General features: G+C 48.1%; 1 protein-coding gene across 1 annotated transcript; it reads right to left on the bottom strand.

Annotated features, from left to right (window-relative positions):
* Nucleotides 1-21,695: 21,695 nt before the first annotated feature.
* On the bottom strand, nt 21,696-22,163 carry LOC126252551 (uncharacterized). Its single transcript, XM_049953450.1, has one exon. It carries the CDS (start codon nt 22,161-22,163, stop codon nt 21,696-21,698), a length of 468 nt encoding a protein of 155 aa, XP_049809407.1.
* Nucleotides 22,164-24,096: the final 1,933 nt, after the last annotated feature.

The following is a 24,096-nucleotide window of genomic DNA, read 5'->3' as shown; positions in this document are numbered from 1 at the left end:
CCTCGGCCTCGAAGTCTGGACTGTGAACTCACAATTCTCGCTTCCTGGGTTTGAGAACAACAGGTCTGCCTCTCGGTCATTCCTTGTCATCTTGCGATACTACAGGAAATCTACCCAGAAAGGGCTCAGGCCAGTTGAGCTGTGCATTTTGGCATTGTAACAATTACCAAGTATGGTAAACAGACATCCCAATTGTTGTGTTTGCTGCTAACATAATGGCTAACCATTTTAATAATTGTTCTGTGGACTCACTCGACGCTTCCATTTCCTTCAGGGTGTGCTGGTGTAGTCCTTAACTGAGTTATCTGCATGATCTTTCAAGTCTGTTTAAGTAATTCACTCATAAAATTCGTTCCTTGATCTCTAATTATACTTAATGATGATCCAAACTTAAGAACCCATTCTTTTACAAAAACTTCAGCTATAGTCTCAGTGAACTGATCAGGTACTGGTATCATGAGAAGGTATCTAGAGAAATGATCTAACATTGTCAATATGTATTTGTTTCCATCTTTAGTCTTAGGCAACGGTCCTACGACATCTACTCCTACTCGTTCAAATGGTTCACTTGTTTCTGGCAGTTCTTGCAATGTCGCTCTACTTTTTCCTACATTGTTCTGTCTGTTACAGTAATCACATTGTGAAACAAATTCAAAAATGTCAGCTTTGCGACTCAGCCACCAAAACATTTGAGCTATTTTAATATTTGTTGCTTTTTTACCGCAAAGTTCTGATAATCTAATTTTGGCACAGAAAGGGGTGAATTACACTGTGACTAAAGTCTTTGGTCACTTACCAAATAGTATCAAAAGTCTGACAGATAACCAACAAGTATTTAAGAAGAAATTAAAAGAATTTCTGAATGACAACTCCTTCTACTCCATAGAAGAATTTTTAGATATAAATTCAGAAAAAAGAAAAAAAAAACAAAAAAGTTATAAAAAAATAAAATAAAAACGTTGTTATATTAACTTAATTATGTTGTTAAATTAACTTAATTATGTCATGTATTGGAAAATTTGACTCGTTCCACATCATTATGAAATACCGTATTCATGATCCATGGAACTAGTATTAATCTAATCTAATAATAAAGAATCATGTTGCTTTCTCATGATTTGCTCTTTCATGCTTTCTGGAATAAATAGGCGGTTTCCTTTACTAGTGATTTTGTACAATAATCCATCTATTTCGACAAAACACTGATCATTTTCCCATAATTTGCATTGTGGATCTTCTTCTTGAGCTGCCTTTAACTCTTCTTCTCAACTTATTGTAACACAAACATTGACTTTTCAACTCATTGCATCAGCATTGTAGTGGTTAATAAAAAAGAAAAGGGGAAGAAAACAAACGGCTGGATTGAAAATGGGGAAAGAAATGGTGAATAAAAAGGGGGTTTTAAAATCGTTAATGACCTGAAAACGGGAAAGAATGAAATGCAAATCGGACTTCGTATTACAGAAAAGTTATCGGACTTTGTGATTCGGAAAAGCTATTGTTGCGGTGGTCCTTGTGGCGTTTCTGAGCAAAAGTCAAACCAATTTCCACTACAAAAATTATTTGAAAGAGAACAGAGAATAACAAAATGTGATTAAAGGGCGTAGATAAGAGTTCATCCTTTACCATGTTAACATGTCTTCTTTCATGCGGCGTCCAGGTCTTCAAAAATCTCCTACTTCATTTCTGTGTGAAAAGTAGTAGCTGCTCCGAAATCTTGCAATTGTCCGGAATCACTAATTTATACAAATCAAAATCGTCTTGATATTAAATGCAATGTATTTTATGTTGCTGCTTCCATCCTCCAAACCACACAAACTTCCACAATACGTCTGCACATTAATACGTTTTTTCCTCTTAATCCGACCAAGACTAGCTAATATGTAAGTTAAGCTTCTGCTCTCAAGAGACAAAATACGGATGGATGACAAATAGAGTTACAATTTCGTTTTCTTATATATTTTCTCTGCCGTCGAGCGCTCATACCGCTGCGGCGGTATAATTTATATCTGAGGGAACGAGTGTAGCGCGGCGAAATTCTAAGTCCCGCTACATCGCCCCCGCGACTGTCACGCTAAAACATTTAGCGTGGCAGGCTAGCAAACAATATAGTAGATATACCTAAATGTCAATATATACATATTTTCATAGGAAAGACCACGTGCATTCATAGGGGATAATCTTTGTCAATACTTAATTTCTAAACCTATATACAAAATACAATTGTTACAGTTTTGATCCTTTTTACAAAATTAATATACGTATATATTTACATAGAGTTTGTTTGAGCAAGCTGCTCGCCAGCGCAGTTAATGTTGTGTGCTTCCAGCGTTGGTTTCATAGAGTAAATATTTACTCTGTGGTTGACATCTTCAACTTTTGTAGCCCTGTCTTCCTCAGTTGCGTGTAATATTACGGTATATTGATAATTTTTACTTATGGACCGTCTGACAGCAACTGAATAAAACACAATTTTAGTGCCATACACGTTTCACCTTTATTTTCTGCAAGGCATCATCAGTGGCAGGTTGCGTGGACAATTTCTTACATATTACTCTCCTGTTACATTTTGGTGTTGTTCTTCTTCTTATGAACGACAATTTGCGGTTTTTTCCACATTCCACAGTGAAGCGGGAACGTGTTGTATCCCCGCTTACAGTCGCTCATGTGCAGTGAACCGGCATTTATCGCCGCGCCCACGCACTATGCTCATGGGAGAGGCTTTGTGGCAATAAACGACTAAAGCGGTTTCTGGACAGGACACATTTATTTTTCCTACCGCTACAATAAATGTCACATAACAATCTTCGCTGGTGTTCGTCTATACGGGTGCGTTGCACTGGCGGCACGGCTTGCTCACCGATCCCGGAGGGTGTACACTCCAGTGACGAGCCGTGGCGCGACCGCGTGGACCAAGCGAGGCGAAAGGCCGCGTCACCGAATGTTCTGCTCCTGGCACGACCGGAGGCGCCGTAACGTCCGTGAAGAAACGGAAGACAATTTAACGGCGACTGCGTTTACGACCGCGCGTACGCATTTACGACGGAGTCACGTTGACTCGATGCACGTGGTCCGCGGCGGAAGAACTGGGGAGACGTGTGTCGCGTCGCGTCGACTAGCTCGCACTGGTGGCAGCTTTGTTCCCGTGCGGTCCGGCGTGCGACGCACCGTTGCCGAAATTCCGCGTAACGGTACAGCTGCCCCTACTTGTGTCGGCAGTGCCGTAGTTCAGCCCTTCGTGCGTTGGACGGTGCTGCCGCCACACAGATCCCCCCTTGGAGAGCGGAGCTCCGTAGCTGCGAAAACACGGCGATCGTTCGGTGGCGCGCGTGTGTTTAAAGTTCGCGCGCTGCGTGATGGCAGTGCGGCAGCTTTGGTGGGGGTCGGTCGGCGTTGGAAGGGCGGCGACCCGTGACGTCAGCGTGCCGGACCAGCGAGCGTGCGGTGGGCGTGTTCTCGCGCTGGCGGCTAATGGCAGCGGCAGTAGGCACTGGCTGCGACTGTCCGTAGCGATGCACGTGAAGGCGAGCATTGCAGGTCATTGGTGGTGACGTCTCGAAGGCGCTTGCGCGAGTGCGTTGCCGTTGGAACTCGAACGTGGGTCCAGGAGCTACTACGGACAAGCCGGGCGGTGTGGAGCGCGATGTCCGGAGCTCGACGGAGAAGCGAATGCGGTAAGCTGGCGCGGATGCCGATCCGGCCTCAACGCCCGACGCGGCGGAGGCAAACGACGCGATTGCGGGTCCAGGAGCTGTGGCGAACGCAGGAGACGGTGTCCGGGGCTCGACTGGAGTTACCGGCCGAAGGCACTTGCAGCTGGAGGTCGGGTCTCTACAGCGGACGGCGGCTCGTGGGCGCCGAATTCTGACGGCGTTCGGCGGCTCGGGCGCGTGATTGCCGGTTTGGGTGTCGTGGCGCGTTGGCGACGCAGCACGGCCGTTTGAATCGGACGCGGCAGCCGGCGCGCGTGACGTAGTCCGCTGGCGGCTGTGGTTGGGGTGACCGGTGCGCCTGTGGTGGGCGCGGTCCAGGCGGCCGTACCAGCTGCCTGGGCGTGGTGGTGGGAGGCGCACGTGGCGGCGCAATGACAGCAGGCTGCAGCTGTGCGTCACCGGCGGCTCCGGGTGCGGGTTCCGTCTGACCGCTGGCAGAGGGAGTGTCATCCGTGATAAAATCTTCTGCCGGGTCGAAGAAATGCGTGGCTGATGGAGCGGGCAAGACGTAGGCTGGTTTGACGCGGTCAACTGACACTGTCGACGGCTTTCCGTTGCAATCGATGACCAGCGTTTTGTCTCCTCGGGCGATCACGCGGTGCGGTCCACTGTAGGGCGGTCGGAGAGGTGGCCGTACTGCGTCGGTACGCAACATGACGTGCGTGCAGCGCTGCAGGTCGGCGTGGACGAATATCTTCCCGGTGCCGTGCCGCATCGGTGCGTGTGCTCGGAGGCCGGCCATGTGACTGCGCAGACGTTCCGCCAGAGTGGGTGCCATGGCGTCGCGTGGGAGTCTTACATCTTCGACAAAATCGCCCGGGATTGTCAGAGATTGCCCGTAAACGAGGTCGGCAGGTGACGCGCCGATCTCCTCCTTCGGCGTGACTCGCAGACCGAGCAGCACCAGTGGAAGCGCCTCTGGCCATGAGGTGTCGTGGCAGGTTAGAGTGGCTTTGAGAGTCCTGTGGAACCGTTCGACCATGCCATTCGACGCCGGATGGTAGCTGGTTGTCCTGTGTAACCGGGTGCCACACAGTCTGGCGACGTGCGTGAAAAACGCGCAGTCAAACTGTCGGCCGCGATCAGTTGTCACGTGACTGGGACATCCGAAGCGTGCCACCCAGGTGTCGACGAATGCTGTGGCGACGGTCTCGGCTGTGACGTCCGCGACGGGCGTTGCTTCCGGCCAGCGAGTGAAGCGGTCCACCATAGTTAGGAGGTACCGCTTGCCTTGTGAGAGAGGAAGCGGGCCGACGAGGTCCACGTGAACGTGCGCAAATCGGCGTGTCGCATCCGGGAAGGTGCCCACGGGTGCGTGGGTGTGCCTCCCGACTTTGGCGCGCTGACATGCGGTGCAAGTGCGTGCCCATTCGCGACAGTCCTTCCGAAGCCCGGGCCAGACAAAACGCGCAGCCACGAGCGTCGCATTGGTGTTGGTGCCGGGGTCTGACAGTCCGTGGACACGGTCGAAGGCACTCCGCCGGAATTTCTCTGGGAAGAACGGTCGATGCTTGCCGGTTGAGGTGTCACACCAAATCTTCCGTGCGGAGCCGGGGACAGGCACCAGCTCCAGTTGCAGGCCGCTGGAAGTGTCGTGGCGGAAGCGGTGCAGTTCTTCGTCACTCTCTTGTACTTGGGCCACGTCCTCAAAGTTCACAGGGGGTGAAATAACGGCACACGCTCGGGACAAACAATCGGCGATGATATTGTCTATCTCCGAAATGTGTCGAATGTCAGTCGTGAATTGCGACACGTACCCTAACTGCTGGAGTTGGCGTGGTGAACACTTAGTGTGGTTGTTCTCGAATGCGTGGGTAATGGGTTTGTGATTGGTGAAAATGATGAACTGTCGGGAAGTATTTCACCGCCGCGTACACTGCAAGCAACCCTCGGTCATAAGCGCTCCAAGCACGTTGTGAATCGGAAAGCTTTTTAGAGTAAAAACCGAGAGGCTGCCAACTCCTGCCGACGCGCTGTTGTAACGCTGCGCCGATGGCGGCCTGGCTGGCGTACACAACAACAGCTAAGTCCGTGTCATGTACCGGGTGCGCGAGCAGCGTCGCTTCCACGAGATTCCTTTTTGAGTCCGTGAAGCTCTGCTCCATTGCGTCTGTCTAATTCACGAGGGTCTTTCCCTTTGAGGTAGGACCTTGTAACGCCTTAGTCAGCAGCTCTTGTACGGCTGCGGCGTTAGGCCGGTGTCGTCGATAAAAGTTCAACATGCCGAGGTAACGTCGTAATTCTTTGTGCGTCTGCGGACGCGGCATGTTCTGTATTGCCTTCACTTTCTCCGGTAGCGGTGTCGATCCGGTGGGCGTAATTAAATGGCCGAGGAACTCAATTTCCGTCACGCCGAACTCGCATTTAGCGGGGTTAATGACGATGTCGGCTTCACTCAGGCGCTGACAGACGGTCGTTAAGTGGCGGCGGTGGAGTTCGGGCAACTTGGAATACACCAGGATGTCATCGAGGTACGCGAAGCAAAATGGCAAGCCTCGCAAGACGCTGTCCAGGAACCGCTGCCAAGTCTGGGCAGCATTCCGAAGACCGAAAGTCATAAACAGGCTTTCGAAAAGCCCAAAGGGCGTTACGATGGCTGTTTTTTCGATGTCTTCGGGCGCCACCGGAATTTGGGTGTACGCCTTTGCGCAGTCAATCTTGCTGAACACCCTGCAGCCCGCCAAGGCATAGCTGAAGTCTTGAAGGTGTGGGACTGGGTATCGGTCCGGCACCGTTCGCGAATTAAGGGCACGATAGTCCCCACACGGACGCCACGAATTGTCTTTTTTGGGCACTAAATGCAACACCGATGACCATGGGCTGCTCGATGGTCGCACGATGCCTTGCCGCAGCATGGCCTCGAACTCTGCCTTTGCTGCTGCGAGTCTGTCCGGCGCGAGTCGACGTGGGCGGCACGATGTGGGGCGTCCGGGTGTGGTTATTATGTGGTGCACCGTCGAATGTTTGATGTCTCTCGGTGCACCAGCTGGGCGGGTGAGGTCGGGGAATTGCTCGAGAATGTCAGCATACGGTCTGGGGCACTTCATGGGTTTAACGCTGTAGTATGCAGCCTGCCGGCGCTGTCCCGCTATCTTTAAATGCGTTGTGGCGTCGATGAGCTGGCCGTTTGCGATGTCGGCTAGCAGCCCATAGTGGCCGAGAAAGTCTGCGCCCAGGATCGGCTCATTGACGTCGGCCACGGTAAAAGTCCACGAGAACGTGCGCCGTAGGCCTAGATCTATATTGCGGCTGTGTGTGCCGTAAGTTTTAATAGTGGAATTGATCGCCGCTGTAAGGCAGAGTGCCTCGGCCCGCCTGCGGTCTCGTAACATAGAACGGGGGAATATCGAGAGGTCCGAACCCGTGTCGACGAGGTACCTCACGCCTGCCCCCCGTTCCGCAACAAACAGACGCTTCGATATATTGCAGCCGGGTGCGCCTAGGTCCAGTCGCAGCTGGCGTTTGGGTGCGAGCAAGGAGCGCGGTACCTGGTTGCTTCGTTGCCGAAGTGGGCGTGGTACCAGCAGTAGCCGCGTTGTGCGTGCTGTGACGTCGGCGGGGTACCGTTGGAGCGGCTGTTGCTGCGTTGCCGGCTGCGCGAGCCGCGCCGCCTGTCGCCCGGTCTGCTGTCGCTGCGGTGCGTGCTGCCCTCTTGCTGCGAGCGCTCCAACCGGTCGACTTGCGTCGAGAGAGCTGCCACCTGTGCGGTCAAGTGTTGCACTAGCTGGTGCAGGTCGGCATCCGATGTGGGTGCGGGAGGCGCTTGCCGCCACGGAGGTGGGGGGACGGAGTCGTAAGCTGCAGCAGCCGCGGTGCTAGGCACCGTTGTCAGCGCGTCGTGCACCCTGTCGGCCAAGTTAGCGACGGCGTCCAGCTGCATCTCCGTCTCTGCGGCTATTGCTGCCTGCACCTGAGCTGGGACTAAACTGAGCTCACTCTCTAGCCTCGTGTTGCGTGCGAGCAGTTCTTCGATGGTCTTTTGCAACTCCTCTAGTGTCGCCATCTTAGTTCAGAGTCGAATCCTCGTACAAGAGGAAAGTACACAGCGAAAATAACACAAGGGAAACACACGGAAAAAGAAAAAAAAGAAAAAAAAATAACACAAAGCAGTCTGCGATCAAAACATACGCGCACAAACACAATAAAAAAAAAGTTAGTTAAAAAAAAATTACTACGGAGCACTGTTCGGCACGGGCGTATACGCGCAAGCCTACTCGCGGTTCCACGTCTCTCCTACCGACGAACGTTCATCACCACGTGTTTTTTTAGCCTCAGATCATGTCGGGGTCACCAGTGAAGTGGGAACGTGTTGTATCCCCGCTTACAGTCGCTCATGTGCAGTGAACCGGCATTTATCGCCGCGCCCACGCACTATGCTCATGGGAGAGGCTTTGTGGCAATAAACGACTAAAGCGGTTTCTGGACAGGACACATTTATTTTTCCTACCGCTACAATAAATGTCACATAACAATCTTCGCTGGTGTTCGTCTATACGGGTGCGTTGCACTGGCGGCACGGCTTGCTCACCGATCCCGGAGGGTGTACACTCCAGTGACGAGCCGTGGCGCGACCGCGTGGACCAAGCGAGGCGAAAGTCCGCGTCACCGAATGTTCTGCTCCTGGCGCGACCGGAGGCGCCGTAACGTCCGCGAAGAAACTGAAGACAATTTAACGGCGACTGCGTTTACGACCGCGCGTACGCATTTACGACGGAGTCACGTTGACTCAATGCACGTGGTCCGCGGCAGAAGAACTGGGGAGACGTGTGTCGCGTCGCGTCGACTAGCTCGCACTGGTGGCAGCTTTGTTCCCGTGCGGTCCGGCGTGCGACGCACCGTTGCCGAAATTCCGCGTAACGGTACAGCTGCCCCTACTTGTGTCGGCAGTGCCGTAGTTCAGCCCTTCGTGCGTTGGACGGTGCTGCCGCCACAACAGCACTATGCACTGAACGCTTGTTTTTGGCATTAGTCTGTGTAGTGTAACATCATGACAGATTCTCAGTTTGTGTTCTGACTGTTCATATCATAAGTGTATTATACCTTAACAAATCCTTGCATGAGTAAATCACATATCTGCTCAGTACTTCCTCGATATCTCCACTTCTTGTGGATACCGTCTATACAAATGGAAAATATATCTCACAGAGATTGTCTCTCTCAGAATGTGTATTATACAATAACGTATCAAATTTCCTCTCAAGAGTTCAACCATGAACTTCCTTCTACTTTAGTGAAGGTTAAACATCATGTATGTTGTGTATATATATCATTTCTTTCTATAAAACATAAATAAAGAACATAGTATTATAATTGACAGTAAAATATCTCTTTCTCAGTGTCCGTTGCTCGACGTCGGTTGCACGGGTGGTCACTGCTCCTTTCCTTGCATTACCTGAAAAGTCAAATGTTGCCTTCAAAGTAGATGTAATTTTGTCATCCGTTCGCTTAAGTGGAGGTGTTGTACGAGTCGCAAAACGGCCTTAATAACTCTCCTATCTTTTGCTTCCTCAGGGTTTTCTGTCGTGTAAGTATAATAAAGGCTAACATAGCACTAAATTTCACTTTGGTAATTTTTTTTTTTAATACAAATGTATTCACATGAGGGCTGTGTAAAAACTATATTTCAACTTAAGTCCCTTAAAATATCGTTCTCCTGTCTGAACATGCACTATAAATGTTTTCTTCCACACAGTGGCTTAACAAAACTTAACGAAAGGTTACTAAGTTACACTTCTGAAATAAATTAAAGTTAATGTGTTTCCAAGTTACATTCTTATTACACTTCTTTCAACAGCTGTAATCATCATTATGTTCACTCTGCTTTCCTTGCATTTTTTCATTTCCAAGGGCACTGAAAATAGATTCACATTTAACGTCTTGTACTCACGTGTTCTAACTCAACACAAATCTTTTCTTTTAAACTGAAATTCTTATGTAATCTTAAAGATGTAGACTATTTTCTCATTTCTCTATGTAGCACAATATTATCAAAACATTCTCACTCATTCCTTACTCACATATTTCTCTTATTCATCATAATATATACAGGGTGAGTCACCTAACGTTACCGCTGGATATATTTCGTAAACCACATCAAATACTGATGAACCGATTCCACAGACCGAACGTGAGGAGAGGGGCTAGTGTAATTGTTTAATACAAACCATACAAAAATGCACGGAAGTATGTTTTTTAACACAAACCTACGTTTTTTTTTAAATGGAACCACGTTAGTTTTGTTAGCACATCTGAACATATAAACAAATAAATAATCAGTGCCGTTTGTTGCATTCTAAAATGTTAACTACATCCGGAGATATTGTAACCTAAAGTTGACGCTTGAAACCTCCGACGTTCAGTTGCGTGTTGTAACAAACACGTGCCATGGTCGGCGAGCAGCATCTGCAGGGACATGTTTACGATGACGACCGTGTTTACGAGTGTGGCTGTAGTGCACTGTTGTGGTTTGGTCTAGCTGTCGCAGTGTCCGCATGTAGCGCTTGCTGCTATTGTTATCTACATCTACATCTACATTTATACTCCGCAAGCCACCCAACGGTGTGTGGCGGAGGGCACTTTACGTGCCACTGTCATTACCTCCCTTTCCTGTTCCAGTCGCGTATGGTTCGCGGGATGAACGACTGTCTGAAAGCCTCCGTGCGCGCTCTAATCTCTCTAATTTTACATTCGTGATCTCCTCGGGAGGTATAAGTAGGGGGAAGCAATATATTCGATACCTCATCCAGAAACGCACCCTCTCGAAACCTGGCGAGCAAGCTACACCACGATGCAGAGCGCCTCTCTTGCAGAGTCTGCCACTTGAGTGTATTAAACATCTCTGTAACGCTATCACGGTTACCAAATAACCCTGTGACGAAACGCACCGCTCTTCTTTGGATCTTCTCTATCTCCTCCTTCAACCCTATCTGGTACGGATCCCACACTGATGAGCAATACTCAAGTATAGGTCGAACGAGTGTTTTGTAAGCCACCTCCTTTGTTGATGGACTACATTTTCTAAGCACTCTCCCAATGAATCTCAACCTGGTACCCGCCTTACCAACAATTAATTTTATATGATCATTCCACTTCAAATCGTTCCGCACGCATGCTCCCAGATATTTTACAGAAGTAACTGCTACCAGTGTTTGTTCCGCTATCATATAATCACACAATAAAGGATTCTTCTTTCTATGTATTCGCAATACATTACATTTGTCTATGTTAAGGGACAGTTGCCACTCCCTGCACCAAGTGCCTATCCGCTGCAGATCTTCCTGCATTTCGCTACAATTTTCTAACGCTGCAACTTCTCTGTATACTACAGCATCATCCGCGAAAAGCCGCATTCGTCTCCACACGCAGACCAACTGTAGTACACCGTGTTACCAGACGTCTGTGATAGTGTAGTGTTGTAGGAACTGTGACCATGGTGTATTCGAACTCTGAAAAGACGGAGATGATACTCATCTATGGCGAGTGTCGACGAAATGCAGCTGAAGCCTGCAGGGTGTATGCAGAACGGTACTCGGACAGAGAGCATCCAACGTGCCGCACATTGCAAAACATCTACCGCCAACTGTATGCAACAGGTATGGTCGTAGCACGCAAACAGGTCCGTAACAGGCCCGTCACAGGAGAAGCAGGTGCAGTTGGTGTGTTAGCTGCTGTTGCGATGAACCCACACATGAGTACACAGGACATTGCGAGAGCCGGTGGACTGAGTCAAAGTAGTGCCATGCACATACTGCATCGTCACCGCTTTCACCCGTTTCATGTGTCGCTACATTAGCAAATACATGGTCATGACTTTAATTATTGAGTGCAATTCTGTCAATGGGCATTAACAGAGAATGCGTTGCAGTTCTATTTGTTTAATGATGAAGCAGGTTTCACAAACCACGGGGCAGTGAATCCACGGAACATGCATTACTGGTCCGTGGACAATCCTCGCTGGCTCAGACAGCGACCGTGGACTGTAAATGTATGGTGCGGAATCATTGGCGACCACCTTATTGGTCCTCACTTCATTGCAGGGGCCCAAACAGCTGCAACATACATCGCGTTTCTACAGAATGATCTGCCAACGTTGGTCGAAAATGTCCCACTGGAAACGCGTCGACGTATGTGGTATTAGCATAATGGTGCACCTGCACATTCTGCAATTAACACTAGGCTGACCCTTGACAGGATGTCCATTATAATTATCCGGGCTGTTATGCCGTGGTCGGTTCATGAATTCAGCGTCGATTCCCAACGTTTCGTCTCCAACTGCGGGAGACATCTTCAAGGGGGTCCATAGCTCGATGGAAGGTCCAACACACCCACTGGCTCGCTACTGACTGCCGCTAAATTCCGTGTCCGCGTGCTCCCACGGCGTGACGTCACGTGTTTTGAAAACGTCAGTGCAATTGGCCGCTGACCGTCGCCGTCGATCGCCGTTGCCATCACCCAGTAGTGGACGGGTGGTACACATCTTCTTTAACGCCGGCATCCACATACCGTTTAATTTCACGCCCTCCTCCTTTCGGTTGAAATTATTTGGGTGTTTAGCGATTTCGATTGCCTCCCTGTAGAGCCTTTCGTAATATCCGCTTGTGGTTCCCTGGCTGGAAAGCATGCTCTGCAACAGCTGATCGTTCCGTTTCTCCTCTTCTACAATTTCCCTTGTGCTCTTCCAAACGTTTAGAAACAGTTTTTTAGTGGTACCCACATAAACATCACCACAGCTGCATGGGATCCTATACACTCCAGCTTTTTCCAATGGTTTGCGAGCGTCCTTGGCAGGCTTAAGGTATTCGTGTATCTTCCTGGTAGGCTTGCAAATTACGGTAATGTTCCGCTTCGTCAAGATCCTCCCTATTCTTTCCGTTACATTGTTAACAAACGGCAGGAAAACCTTAGATTTTGCAGTAGCCTGTACGTCAGTATGATTTCTGCGTGGCTGCCTCAACGCACGTTTTATTTCGGCGGACGCATATCAGTTCTTCATTAGTGCATTGTGGAGATGTTCCATCTCTGCGCTGAGCAACTCAAGTTCACAAATATTTCTAGCTCTGTCCGCTAACGTCTTGATAACACCCCGCTTCTGTTGTGGGTGGTGGTTCGAATCCCGGTGCAAATAACGGTCCGTGTGTGTGGGTCTGCAGTATACTGAGTGGCCCAAACTACCATTTTCGTTTCTAAAAACAAGCTCATCGAAGAAATGTAATTGCCGTCTACCTCCTCCTCCATTGTAAACTGAATTCTCGAGTTTATGCTGTTCAGATGTTCGTGGAACCGACTTAGTTCCACCGTACCATGTCTCCACAGCACAAACGTGTCATCCACGTATCGGAACCATACATTTCGTTTTTTGTTGGCAGTACCTAAGGCCCGTTCTTCGAATTTCTCCATAAAGAAGTTTGCAATTACGGGACTTAGGGGGCTTCCCATAGCCACGCCATCCGTTTGCTCATAAAACTGTTCATTCCACTTGAAGTATGTGGTCGTCAAACAACACTTAAACAAGTCTGAAATATCGGCAGGAAAAATTCGATCCAGCTGTTCCAATACATCATTAAGTGGAACCATGGTAAACAGCGATACCACATCGAAGCTGACCAATATGTCCTCCGGCTGGACCACTATGCCATTCAATCTGCTTATTAAATGTGTCGGATTCTTTATATAAGATTCCGAACGGCCCACATGTGGTTTTAACAGCGTAGTCAAAAACTTGGCTAACGAGTAGGTGGGCGAACCAATGGCACTTAGTATCGGTCTTAACGGCACATTTTCTTTATGAATTTTGGGCAATCCATGAAGCCTTGGTGGTAGCGCAACCGAATTGCAGAGACCTTTCTGTACACTCTCTTCAATGGAGGACTTTTTTATTAACCGCGACACAGTTCTGAGAACGTTGTTAGTGGGGTCCTTGTTCAGCTTCCTACATTCTTGCGGATCCAGTAGATCAGTAATTTTACTCTGATAGTCGGCCACATCCATAACCACCGTTGCGCTTTCTTTGTCAGCTGGGAGAACCAAAATACTATCGTCGTCATTCAGGAGTTTTAAAGCTCTTCTCTCACCCACAGTTATATTACTTTTCAGCGGTTTTGCATTGGCTAATATTCTCACTGTTTCTATATGGATTTCTTCAGCTGTTACACAAACCACACTGCGAATTCCTGCTTCTACACTGGCTATAATTTCTTCCGTGGGCACAAAACACGGACTAACAGCAAAATTTCCTCCCTTGGCAAGCATAGATGTCTCATCGTCAGATAACGAACGTTTGGACAAATTGATAACGGTCCGGGAAACGTCTAAATGCCGAACAATCTGATTAGGTAGCAAATTATCAAACTACTTCTTTTGTCTACTAGACGTTGTCAACATACGCTTCCGCATGGTATCATGTAGTAGTCTATCAATTTTATCCCAGTCACCGCTGCACAGTTTATTACTGATCGTAATATGGAGAGACATTAACTTACAGTTTGTGCTTGCCAAGTCCCGTCAAGTCTGCGGAATGCGCTCTCGTAGTAACGCCTCCTCAGTCCGTTTGAAAATTCGTTGTGCCTTTCCCGAATAGAACAGTTGCTTTATCTTCAGAAACTTCGGTATAATGCCGACGGCTGAATTCATCAACCAACCACGGCATAGCAGCCCGGATAATTATAATGGACACGATATTTCCGGCCGTGAAAGTCTACATTTTAGTATCAGACGCCTCTACGGGGAGGAGATGTCAAGAGAAGTGCGACGCCTGGAAGGACTCCAGAAGAAGAGAGTGCAGCTTTTGTGTTCCCTCACATTCCTGTCTCGTCGCAGAGCCGTCGGCGTTATACCGAAGTTTCTGAAGATAAAGCAACTGTTCTATTCGGGAAAGGCACAACGCATTTTCAAACGGACTGGGGAGGCCTTACTACGAGAGCGCATTCCGCAGACCCGACGGGACTTGGCAAGCACAAACTGTAAGTTAATGTCTCTCCATATTACGATCAGTAATAAACTGTGCAGCGGTGACTGGGATAAAATTGATAGACTATTGCATGATACCATGGGGAAGCGTATGTTGACAACGTCTAGTAGACAGTAGCGAGCCAGTGGGTGTGTTGGACCTTCCATCGAGTTACGGACCCCCTTGAAGATGTCTCCCGCAGTCGGAGATGAAACGTTGGGAATCGACGCTGAATTCATCAACCGACCACGGCATAACAGCCCGGATAATTATAATGGACATGATATTTCCGGCCGTGAAAGTCTACATTTTAGTACCTTGAAAGGATGTTCGACGGACGTTTCATAGGATGTGGAGGACACATAAATTGGCCAGCCCATTCTCCTGATCTTACACCTCTGGACTTCTTTCTGTGGGGTACGTTAAAGGAGAATGTGTACCATGATGTGCCTACAACCCCAGAGGATATGAAACAACGTATTGTGGCAGCCTGTGGCTACATTACACCAGATGTACTGCGCGTGTACAACATTCATTACACCAGAGATTGCAATTGTGTGCAGCAAATGATGGCCACCACATTGAACATCAATTGGCCTGACATGTCGGGACACACTCTATTACACTCCATAATTGAAAATGGAAACCACGGGTGTACATGTACCTCGCCCCTCATGGTAATGTACATGTGCGGCAGTGAAAAAGACCAATAAAAAGGTGTCAGCATGTGGACGTAATGTGCTGTTCCAGTCTCTTCTGTACCTAGGTCCATCACTGTTCCCTCTGGATCCCTACATAATTCGGTGCTCTCCGATACACACGATCGAACAGCGGAGGAGTGGTACTCAAGCGTCAACTTTAGTTTACAATATCTCTGGATGTAGTTAACATTTTACAATGCAACAAATGGCACTGATTATGTATTTGTTTATATGTTCAGATGTGATAACAAAACTAACGGGGTTCCTTATAAAAAAACGTATGTTTGTGTTAAAAAACATACTTCCGTGCATTTTTGTATGGTTTGTATTAACCAATTACACTAGCCCCTCTCCTCACGTTCGGTCTGTGGAATCGATTCGTCAGTATTTGATGTGGTTTACGAAATATATCCAGCGGTAATGATAGGTGACTCACCGTGTATATGTCCTTATACATTAAACATATTCCTCATCAAACATTAATATATCACATATGTGGGGCCATCTGGCACTTCCATTCTCATAAAACTCCAATAATATCTTCCTCAAATAATCTCTTGTCTCCATCAACTACTTCACAGTAACTTACCTTCTTATATTAACCTAAATATTAACTCATTCATACTGATCATTCATACTGATCATTCATTCTTACATCCTCATTCATTCTGCTACATACCTATGTTATTACTGATCTCAATAGCTATTATCTCCTCTCATTAGAGTGCCTTGAAATAACTAACTAGTTGTTGATTCACCTCATAATTTACAATTAACAACAAATGTAGCCTGCGTAGGTCTCATTCCTATATGAATATCTTTTCTTGTTCAGTAAGCGTACGTACCTGGGTTTACATTCTCTTCATAATTATGTGTACAAGTGTAACTGCAGTATATAATTTCCATAAATTAACGTTTGTGTTCTTAGGCTGTATAACTTAATGTTCGTGTATTCAATACAAATATTTACGATCTCGTTTTCACAGCGACTAGCTCATGTTCACATTAGTTGTCATTATACAGGGTGATTCAAAAAGAATACCACAACTTTAAAAATGTGTATTTAATGAAAGAAACATAATATAACCTTCTGTTATACATCATTACAAAGAGTATTTAAAAAGGTTTTTTTTTTCACTCAAAAACAAGTTCAGAGATGTTCAATATGGCCCCCTCCAGACACTCGAGCAATATCAACCCAATACTCCAACTCGTTCCACACTCTCTGTAGCATATCAGGCGTAACAGTTTGGATGGCTGCTGTTATTTCTCGTTTCAAATCATCAATGGTGGCTGGGAGAGGTGGCTGAAACACCACATCCTTAACATACCCCCATAAGAAAAAATCGCAGGGGGTAAGATCAGGGCTTCTTGGAGGCCAGTGATGAAGTGCTCTGTCACGGGCTGCCTGGCGGCCGATCCATCGCCTCAGGTAGTTGACGTTCAGGTTTATACCAACGTTTAATACACCACCTATCAGGAGGTTTAACACCATACTTCGTTCGAAATGCACGCTGAACAACTGTCGTCGATTCACTTCTGCCGTACTCAATAAAACAAAAAGCTTTCTGTTGAGCGGTCGCCATCTTAGCATCAACTGACGCTGACGCCTAGTCAACAGCGCCTCAAGCGAACAAATGTACAACTAAATGAAACTTTATAGCTCCCTTAATTCGCCGACAGATAGTGCTTAGCTCTGCCTTTTGTTGTTGTCCCCCTAAGGTAAGTCTTTCTGCTCCCGGGATTGGAATGACTCCTTACCCTCTCCCTTAAAACCCACATCCTTTTGTCTTTCCCTCTCCTTCCCTCTTTCCTGATGAGGCAACAGTTTGTTGCGAAAGCTTGAATTTTGTGTGTGTGTTTGTGTTTGTTTGTGTGTCTATCGACCTGCCAGCGCTTTCGTTCGGTAAGTCACATCATCTTTGTTTTTAGATATATTATGTTGTTTTAGTGCACAAAGGGTTTCAAATGTCTGTGGGGGTGCAGCCCCCTCGGCTTGTGAGATAACGGGTATTCTTGTTAAGTTCAACATTGATCAATTGTTCTCCTACAGATAATTGACATATGCCATTACTTAAATCTATGATTGCTTTGTGTTCATTCAAGAAATCCATCCCTAGGATGCAGTGTACAATAAGCTTGTCTACAATGAGAAAATTACACTCGAACTGTGTATTGGAAAACGTGAAGTTAACTAGGGCTTGCATGCGTATGTTCTTAGATTTAGTACCTGTGGCACTAACCACGTGGCAATTCTGTACGGGTAAAGTAGGTATGTTTATAATTTGTTTCAATTCATTATAGAATGCGGTTGACATCACACTTGCAGCAGCACCAGTATCGAATAAAATTTGTACATCATAATCGTTAAACTTGTAGGAGTAATTTCACTACATAAAGGAAAACAGTTGTGTGGAGTTTATATTGTGAACGACCACTTTTATTATACCGCACAAACACAATGGTTACATAGGTTAACACGGGAAAACGAACACTCATTGTTTTCTACAAAGAATCCCGCTCACAAAGAGAATCTCTCCGTGTCTTGTCGACCATAGAATTTTCACTCCCACACCCCCCCCCCCCTCCCTGAAGTGCGGAGTACCCAATATGGTGGGGTACATAAACTTCACCTCTCGGCCTGCCCGAGTGCGGATAGTGCGGGTGTGGGTGCTGCTTGATGGTTCCGTTGCTGCATTAGGTCCCCTGGTGTGGGGTTCCTGTGGGTCACAGCTGTCTGGTTCTGCGGAAGGTGTGGGTTCGTTGCAAGTTGTGTCTGAAGTCGTCTGTGAGACTGTAGTCAGTGCTGTCATTGTCCAAGCAGGTTTTACCCACCCCACTCAATGGAAACCTTGGTCGACTTTCCCTGGAGGAGGATATCCATTGTGTGTGTGTCCCGTCCTAGCACTCGGTATGGTCCAGTGTACGGTGGCTGTAACGAATGACATACCAGGTCTGTGTGGAGCATGATGTGGGAACAAGTATCGAGGGACTTGTTTATGAACACTGGATGCGTGCCGTGCTGAGACGTCGGGGCTGCACATAGCATCTCTGCCTGCTTCCTCATTTGTTGCAAGAGGTGGGGTAGTTGTGTGGGAAGAGGAATGGTGCAAGGAATTCTGCTGGAACATGGAGTTGTTCTCCATATACCAACTCTGCCGAGGAACAATTGATGTCTGTTTTTAATGCGGTCCGTAACCCCAACAAAACCAATGGCAACACTTGAGTCCATGAGACCTCGTGGCACATCAGGGCAGCCTTTAAAGTCTGGTGCCACCTTTCCACCAAACCGTTGCTGGCCGGGTGGTAGCTAGTAGTACGATTTCGTTGGAAGCCGCAGAGTTTTGACAGTTGTTGGAACAGTGTCGACTCGAACTGGCATCCTTGGTCAGTGGTAACGAAAAATGGGCACCCAAAACAAGCCACCCAAGTTTCCAAGAATGCCCATGCAGTAGTCTCTGCAGAAATGTCCCTGATTGGTGTAGACTCTGCCCACCGTGTGCAATGATCCACTGCCGTAAACAAGTACCTGTAACCTTCTGAAGGGGGGAGGGGTCCAACCAAGTCAATGTGTACATGACCAAAACGTGCCGTTGTGTTTGGGAATTGTCCTACTGGAGCGTGAACATGGCGTCCCACTTTGCTACGTTGACACTGATAGCAGCTACGGGCCCACTCCCATATATCTTTCTTGATTGAAGGCCACACAAAACGGTCCATCACTAATTTCACTGAGGCATTGGTTCCCGGGTGTGCCAGGTTGTGAATGCTGTCGAATACCTTTTGTCGGAACTGGGGGGTGATGTATGGGCGTGGTCTAACCGTGGAGGTGTCGCACCATACCTTACATGGGCTGCAGGGGACGTTCACAAGTTGTAAACGTAGGCCAGTGGACGGGTCCACCAACAAGGACTGCAGGTGCGCATCTGAAGCCTGTGCCCTTGCCAATTCGGAATAATCCAACATTGGACTTATCCCATTAATACGTGAGAAATAGTCTGCCACAATGTTGTCGGCATCATGGATGTGACACACGTCTGTCGAAAACTGGCATATAAACTTTATATGGCGGGCCTGGCAGGGGGAACATGAATCGCTGACTTTGTAGAAAGCTGCCACGAGAGGTTTATGGTCAGTGTATATGGTGAATTGCCTGCCCTCAACGAAGGGGTGGAAGTGCCTGACGCTTTCATACATTGCGAGGAGTTCCCTGTCGTATGCACTCCAACGAGTTTGACTCATCTGTAGTTTTTGTGAGAAAAAACTTAGTGGCTGCCAATGACCCTTCACTCTCTGGTGCAGTGCTGCACCGATTGCAACTTGGCTTGCGTCCACTACTAGGGCTAGCTGAGCTCCTGGTGCAGGGTGTGCAAGCCCCACTGCGTTGTGAAGGCTGTTTTGCAGTGCCTTGAAAGCTGAGTCCATCTCGGGTGTCCATGGGAGTGGGCGCTTGCCAATTTTGTTGTGTCCGGCCGAGGCATTGTTCAGTGGCGTCTGGATTGCTGCTGTTCCGGGGAGGTGGCGACGATAGAAATTTATCATCCCTAGGAATCGTCGGAGGCCGTGGTAGGGTACGCAACAACTCCAGCTTCTCTGGCAGTGGGAAATGCCCTGAGCTGGCACTTTATAACCCAGGAAGGTTACCACGGGTTCCCCAAACACACACTTGTCCTTGTTAAGTGTTATTCCATGAGCACTAAGCCTGCTTTGTACCTCGCTTACGTGTTTCTGATGGTCAGAAACATTCCCCGAAAACACCAGAATATCATCTAAATAGGCGAAACAATATGGTAGCCCTCTTAGCACGCTGTCTGGGAACCGTTGCCATGTCTGGGCAGCAGTTTTCAGCCCAAATGGCATCACCAAAAATTCAAAGAGCCCGAATGGGGTTGTCACTGCAGTCTTTGGTATGTCCTGCTCTGCCATTGGGATCTGATTATAAGCCTTACGGCAATCCAAAACACTGAATATGGTTGCCCCGGCCAGTGAATGGTTGAAATCCTGTATATGTGGCACAGGGTATCTGTCTGGAACGGTTCGGGACGGCAATCCAAAACACTGAATATGGTTGCCCCAGCCAGTGAATGGTTGAAATCCTGTATATGTGGCACAGGGTATCTGTCTGGAACGGTTCGGGCATTCAAAGCTCGATAATCACCGCACGGGCGCCATGACCCATTCTTTTTACGGGCGAGATGCAGAGGAGAGGACCACGGACTGTTGGATGGCTGTATAGTTCCTTCCTGTAGCATCTCGTTGAAAATGGCCTTGGTTTCCCGCAAGCGATCAGGTGCAAGCCTGTGAACACGCGAGGAGACTGGTGGGCCTGGAGTTGTACGGATGTGGTGCACCGTCTCATGCTTCGCCCTGCTCTTTCTTGTTCCGTGTTATGGTTTGGGTGTCGCCTTTGTGGTTGAAACAGCAGGAGCCTGTTGTTGTGTCGTCAACTGTTTTGATATCATTTGAGCCATCTGCAGGTCAGATTCCTTCGTTGCTATGGTGTCCTCCAAGGTGGGTGCACTGAGGTTATCTACCCTTTGGCATGCATGAGAGGTCAGACGTCCTTGTATTCCCGGAATAACCCATCCATTGGCAGAATGGACGAGTTGTGACTTGCGTAAATCCACAGACAATGCATGTTTTGCCAGGAAATCAGCACCTAGTATAGGTTGGTCGATATCAGCCATAACGAAGGTCCAGCTGCATTTTTTCTGGTAGCCCAATGTCCACTGGCAGTGTTTTCTGTCCATATGTGTGGATGACTGAATCGTTGACTGCTTTCAAAATGGTCTCTTCAGTGCGTTTGTCCGAAGGGAAGAAATTTACAGGCAGAGTGCTGACATCTGAGCCGATGTCAACCAAGAACATCCATCCTGTAGAGCGATCAGGAACAAAAAGTCTTTGTGAAGCAGCGTACCTTACAGCTGTGGGAGAAGTCGATCCGCATAACGTAAGCTCGTGCTGAAATGGGGGATTTCTCCTTCCATGTGTCTGTGAGTTTAGGCGCAGTTGCTTGTTGTCACTGTCGGCTGCGCCTAAAGCAGGCCGTGGGATGTGTTCGGGTGTGAGCACGGCCCCTTACACTTCATAGCTTGCGCGCCGAAGCGCTGGTGGAACTAGCAATAACCGGTGCCGCTGTTTGCGACGCGGCAGCTGGCGACGACGCATGTATGTGTCAGGCGCCGCAACGTCGCATGGCTCTAGCCGCTGTAGCTGGGCGGTCAGCTGATCGATGGCAGCGCGAAGAGATCGGAAATCTTCAGTCGCGTCCGGCGCTCGTCGTGCTGTCATGGCAGCACAAGCTGGAGGTGCCGCATCGACCAGCTCCGGCCATTCTCAGCTGGTGTCGTTGGCTGAGGTGGTTGCGTCGGCGGCCACTATGGCGCGTGAGTCTAACAGGGAGTGCGCTCTATCGGCCACTTGCAGCAACTCACTTAATCGCCAGCCCTCGTAAGCAATTAAGGTTAAGTCCACCCGCGGAGGTAACTGCTGTTGCCATATGTCCAAAAGTAATGTGTCTGAGAACACGGAAGGGTCCACCATAGCACGTAAATGCCAGTAAAAGTCTGAAGGCGACCGGTCGCCGCATTTCTCGTGGTACAGGAGCTGTGTTATCCGCTGGTCCACAGGTTTTGTACAACGCAAAATTAAAGCCGTCTTGAGAGTGGCGTAGGCTTGTTGTGGTGGGGGTTGCATAATTATATCCGATACCACTGACGACGCACGTTGGTCCAGGTTGCATACCACTAGCGTGAACTGTTCAAAATCGTCGACTATTTGCTGCTGCACGAAAATGTTCTCCATAATAGCGAACCAAATTTCCGGACGCTCGGGAACGAAAGGTGGGGGTCAGATTTGTAACCACGATGCGGGTGGTCCACGATCACTGGCGAACGGGAAGTGCGAAACTCGTGGGAGCGAAACCGATGCGGGTGATGAAAACGGGAGCACTTTTGGTCTGATATCGGCGTGTCCTGCGGGCTGGTTGTGCGAGGCAATATCCTGTGGCGGCGGCGCGGTTGGAAACGTAACGTCATGGACGAAGTCGGTTTGAGATGTAGGCGTCCATGGCACTGTGAACTGAGGGTTTTGCTGCATCGTGTCGAGCTCCTTCTTCACATTCTGGATGACGCCGTCGATGTCGCGGAAGAGGTTCTGTGCAGACGACATGTCGATACGAGACGTCGAGGAAAATATCTAAAGAAACTTGCCTACTGTCACACCACTTAGTTACGGGGTCACCACTTATGTAGGAGTAATTTCACTACATAAAGGAAAACACTTATGTGGAGTTTATACTGTGAACCACCACCTTTATTGTACCACACAAACACAATGGTTACATAGGTTAATGCGGGGAAAACTAACACTCGTTGTTTTCTCCAAAGAACCCCGCTTGCAAAGAGAATCTCTCCGTGTCTTGTCGACTATCAACTTGTCACTCCCACTAACTTAACCCATGCCGTAGCTTGTATGAATTCTTTAACACAACTGTCTGATTTAATGTTTTTCTCGTCGGTTAATTCCTGTTCTGCTGTCATTTTGTCATCGTACCTGAGGAAACAAACCATCTCAGCCATTGCGCTCTTACAACACCTCACGACCGAAGCACGAGCACTTAGCTCGGTCGTCGACTGTTTCCCGTCGTCTGCTGTGTTTGGCTGGGTTCATTGACCAGCTCCACTATGTTTACATTCCGGCTGGTTGGCGCCCACGCGTCAGCTGATGGTGCGCCACAATTGTTATTGCTGCTTCGTGGCGGGGAGTGCATAACTGTACTGGGAACGGCGGCGGATTCCGTGGAGGGTTATGATTTGTCACGCGTGAATTTTGTGTGTTCCACATATTCTGTTGGTGATTGTTGGGATTGTTGTTGTTTTGGTGGTAATTATGTCTGTTATATGGCATGTTCCTGTCAAAGTAACCCAGGTTGTACCGGTTATTCTCACGTCTCCTATTGCAGTCGTTGTTGTACTGTCTGTGATTTTCATTTTGCATGTAGTTACCATTTTGATATGGGTGATAATTATTGTAGTTATTATTATTCCACGAATTCCTGCGGTTGTTCCTACCGTCATACACATTTCCATTTGAATATGTTTCGCGCGCAGGCAGATGGTTCCACCAACCACTGTCACTACGGTTGCTTTAGGGTGGGTGCCGATTATGGTTACTAATATGAGTAAAATTTGAATGGCGTGAATCGCCTCTGTAAACTACGTCCATTTGATCTAAGAAGTTTAAGAAAGTCTTAATGTCATTCTCCGGTACTCCTATTAATCTGTCTCGGTATGGAAAGGGTAAGTGGCTCTTTAAAGTGTCAATTATCGCTGGCAAGTCGGCTGGTTTGGACCAGTACAGTGTCTTGTCTAGGTACCTCTCAAAGTATTGTCTTAATGTCTCTTTTTTAGGGTCATAGGTCTCGGGGTTGCACACTTCTCTCCTTAGACTCTGTTGCTCATTCTCGGACCAGAATTCGTCCAAGAAGGCTTGTTCGAACTGTTCAAACGTAAGGCACCACCGCTTCATAGCGGCACCCCACTTAGCTGCTCGTCCTCTCATGAGATTGGTGACGTATCTGATTTTATCGACTTCTGACCAACTACGTGGAAAAACACCGTCAAATGATCTAATAAACACAATAGGGTGGACTTTGTGCTTGTCCTCACTGGAAAATGTCTGGAAATACCCATGCCTTACAAACGTGTCATCGGTCATGCCGGTTGGTATAGCACTA

The sequence above is a fragment of the Schistocerca nitens genome, chromosome 4 (genome assembly GCF_023898315.1).
Source record: "Schistocerca nitens isolate TAMUIC-IGC-003100 chromosome 4, iqSchNite1.1, whole genome shotgun sequence".
NCBI classification, from domain to species: domain Eukaryota; kingdom Metazoa; phylum Arthropoda; class Insecta; order Orthoptera; family Acrididae; genus Schistocerca; species Schistocerca nitens.
The sequence above is the reverse complement of the archived record's forward strand: the minus strand, read 5'-3'. Positions and strand labels throughout refer to the sequence as shown.

Coding starts and splice junctions, on each gene's coding strand:
- LOC126252551 (XM_049953450.1), bottom strand. CDS start 22,163: ATGGAGAACATTTTCGTGCAGCAGCAAATAGTCGACGATTTTGAACAG.